Below are 4,002 nucleotides of genomic sequence, written 5' to 3'. Positions count from 1 at the left end.
AGCAAGTATGGAGACTTGAGGATGCTGTATTTGACTTGAAAAAATATCAATTAATTAACAAACAAAAACTTGTCTCGAAAGGATACGTCCAAAAACCACCCTCTTTGGGAGTTTCCGGATTGAACTTACTTTTAATATTGAACGAATGGTAATGAAAAGACACTCCTTGGCTTCTGAGGGACATGTTAGTATGCAGTATTTTTGTAATGGAGTATTACCGAAATTTAGAATGTAAAGTTAATTTCGAGTCGCGATTTACCGCTTAAACGTTCGGTATGTCTGCGGACTTACAACGCTAGAAACCGGGTTTCGATACCCGTGGTGGGCAGAGCACAGATAGCCCATTGTGTAGCTTTGTGCTTACCTTGAAAACAACAACAACAACTTTCAGCTGTGAGGGCATTTTAATCACGACAGTCAATCCATCTATTCTGTTGGAAATAACTGAAAAGGTGGCGGGTGTTGTTTAATGGATGCTCTTTCTTTGAGAAACAGCTAAAAGTTAGGCATGGTTTGCCTGAACCTTGGAGTTACTGAACTATTCGCCAAGTTGTAATTTAGGTTGAAAATACCGAATATTTAGTTGACTCAGAAGATTTGTCTATTAAGAATTTCCATAAAGTGTTAGTTAAAGATCATATATAGAGCCACTTCTGTAATTGTTGTTAACAAAATTGGTTCGACGATCAAAATTGAAAAGGTGTGTTCTTTTAATGATCAAATCAAAAATCTGATGTATACAGAATAATTATAACATAGAATGAAATATATATTTTATCTTTAAAATATTAGGATGACCAGTACTCATCCCATCATTTTTTGTATAAGTTTAGCGAAGAATGAATTGTTCATGTTGTTGATTGATGAATTTTGGTGATAAGTTTTAGCGTCGAAGTAATGAATAATTTTATTTAAAAGTTATGCACGTTTCGGTTTGTTTGTTGGATTTCACTCAAAACTATACGAGGGCTTCCTGCGATTTGTTTGTAATTAAACATAAAGCTACACAATGGGCTATCTGTGCTCTGCCCACCACGGGTATCGAAACCCGGATTCTAGTGTTGTAAGTCCGCAGACATACCGCTGTGCCACTGGGGGGGGGGGTGGCTTTCTGCGAAACAACCAGTAATTTTGAAGTGATAGACAACTAGCTACCCAACACCGTCCACGACCAACTCAAACGGAACAATGGGGTTTGACCACCATTTTTGTAACGCATCCATAGACCAAAATGTGGAGCTCGATTTTATTTTGGCGGCAACGGGACATGAACCATGAAACCTCAGCTCCATAGCCCAGTAAACTAATTACCAGGCCGAACGAACAGGAATTGTGTGATTAGAGAATTGATTAAATGATAACTTATCTAATCTCGTTACCAGGCCGAACAAACAGAAATTGTGTGATTAGAGAATTGATTAAATGATAACTTATCTAATCTCGTTACCAGGCCGAACAAACAGAAATTGTGTGATTAGAGAATTGATTAAATGATAACTTATCTAATCTCGTTACCAGGCCGAACAAACAGAAATTGTGTGATTAGAGAATTGATTAAATGATAACTTATCTAATCTCGTTACCAGGCCGAACAAACAGAAATTGTGTGATTAGAGAATTGATTAAACGATAACTTATCTAATCTCGTTTTCATAATCATTAGTGAATGATTTGATTAAATAATAACTTTATGCAATTATGTTCTCAGAATTATTTTTCGATAATTTTATTAGCTAAAAACTTATATCTAATTATGTTTACATGATTATTTCTCGATGATTATCAATGAGTTTTCTTTAAAAAGATATTGATATCAGTTAAAATTGTAACGGGGCCGAACGTGTTTTAGTAATTAGTGTGTCCAATCTTAGAATTCGAAGATTAATTATTCGCGTTCTGTTGTTTGCAAAAACGCAATCTTTAATTAGGGGCCGTTGATACACTATAAGTGAAACGGTAAACCTGGTCACATAAGAGTACCAAGAGTTTGAGTGTTTTTGAGTAGCTGCCTTCCCACTAGTCTGTCAGTTCAAAATATGGGACGGTTATATGATGATAGACCTCTTTTTGTAGCTTTGCACGAAAAGTGTAAAACAAGCAAACACACCGTAACATTTGTAAAGCATGTTTTTATCCTGTAAGAATTATTAAATGTTATATGCCTGTTAGTTAGCCCCTCCCTGTGACTCAGTAATAAACATGGGGCTTGCAACTTTAAAATTCTGGAGTTGAACGCTGCGGTGACACAGGGTAGATAACCTGGTGTGCAGTTTGTGCTTAAAAACAACAACAATCTTATCTACAAATTATATAATACAGTTCTCTTATCAGTTATAAAATGGTCCATTTACTAATTATTGTCCCGGGGCATGGCCAGGTGGTTAGGGGCGTTATAATGTGATGGTCAATCCCACTATTCGTTGGTAAAAGAGTAGCCCAAGAGTTGGCGGTGGGTGTTGATGATTAGCTGCCTACCCTATAGTCTTACACTGCTAAATTAGGGACGGCTAGCGCAGATAGCCCTCCTGCAGCTTTGCGCGAAATTAAAAACAAACAAACAAACAAATCACTAATTATTATGCTTTAACCTTTTTCTGTCTAAGTAAACATTTTTGAAATTGGTTCTCGATCCAACAAATCAAATCAAATTTTAAAGAGATAATATTTGTCTTTACATTTTCATGTTTCGATTTGTTGATTTTTATAAATATAAAAGGAAATATGTATTGATTAATGTCTCCCGGTGAGTAAGTTGTAAGTCTACGGACTTACAACACAAAATTCCTGGATATGATTCCCCGCCGTGGACAGAGTGCAGATAGTTCATTGTGTAGTGTCTCTTTAAAGAAAAGACAACACATTGCTTAATGAAAAGCAAACATTCTGGGGTAAGTGTTTTATAAAGTGTAAGTGATTACAAAGTGTTCACTGTTTCTATAGGCAAGTGTTATGTAACCTCAGCCTTCATTACCCATGTAAAAATATTATATATATATATAACAAAAATATATATCCATTCTAGGTTCAAGAAAAAATCAGTAACCAACTTACCATCTGTACAGATCTTTATCTCGTTTTTCTCAAGCTGAAGAAAATAGGCGACACAAAAGATTAGAATAAGAACGGCTAAACAGATTGTTTTACGAAAAACCCGGGTGATGCCGTGTAAGCGTCCAAACTTCATTTTTTCTCGTAAACTAACTAGGTGATCGCGTAGATCTGGTTGGAATATCCCAAGATATGACCGAATAAGTTACTCAATGGGAAGAATTGGCAAAGGAATCTCCGTGTTGTTGACGATGAACAAAATCACTAGCATTTATGCTTCAATTTTAATCCACGTGAACCATTACATCACATCAACAGGAAAAAAAAAAATCTTACCGTACGACTAATACTAGCAGTAGCAAAACTGTATTCAATCTCGACTGGGTCACATGACTTATATCTAATTAAAAATATGTATGCCATATCGTTTTATGGAATATTTTTCTTATGGTTCTTTTCCTCTATCTTGTCGTGAACGAAGCCCCGTTATCTACATAGATCTGTATGAGAATCCTACCAGCTGACGATGACATTGACTATATACGCGGTTCGTTCAACAGAGACGCTATGCGGTGAGTGCGTGATATCTATACAGAAGTATTTTTCAATTTTGTCGAAGAGAATAATAAAGAATCGTAGTAATATGAACTGTAAAAATGGTTGATCCTAAATCACAAAGAGGAAATTTAGAATAGCATGTGCTTAGATTTTTCTTGTATCTCTTTTTCTACGACATTTTAAGTCTGGTTAATTGGGAATTGTTTCTGAATGTTTTAATTCGATTATAATTCACAGAAGAAACAAAACAATGATACGAACTTGTCAGTTTCTTGATAAATGATAAGACTGAAATGTTTTGATTATGTAATAATGACCAAGTGAATGGTAGATACTTTGGATAAACACTTATTTTACCACCCTTCTTCGAATTAAGGTTACTGCGGGAAAAACATT

The 4,002-nt window shown here is 35.3% G+C and overlaps 1 protein-coding gene across 1 annotated transcript in view; it reads right to left on the bottom strand.

The window, feature by feature from the left end:
- LOC111085809 (carbohydrate sulfotransferase 3-like) overlaps window positions 1-3,528 on the bottom strand; it is a 6,813-nt gene extending 3,285 nt beyond the window's left edge. The window contains exon 1 of the mRNA XM_022386124.1: window positions 3,052-3,528. Within this exon, the coding sequence (XP_022241832.1) occupies window positions 3,052-3,184 (133 nt within the window). The 5' untranslated portion in view covers window positions 3,185-3,528. The remainder of the gene's footprint in view (window positions 1-3,051) is intronic.
- Between the last annotated feature and the right edge of the window lie 474 nt (window positions 3,529-4,002).

The sequence above is a fragment of the Limulus polyphemus genome, unplaced genomic scaffold, assembly GCF_000517525.1.
Source record: "Limulus polyphemus unplaced genomic scaffold, Limulus_polyphemus-2.1.2 Scaffold1, whole genome shotgun sequence".
NCBI lineage: Eukaryota > Metazoa > Arthropoda > Merostomata > Xiphosura > Limulidae > Limulus > Limulus polyphemus.
The sequence above is the reverse complement of the archived record's forward strand: the minus strand, read 5'-3'. Positions and strand labels throughout refer to the sequence as shown.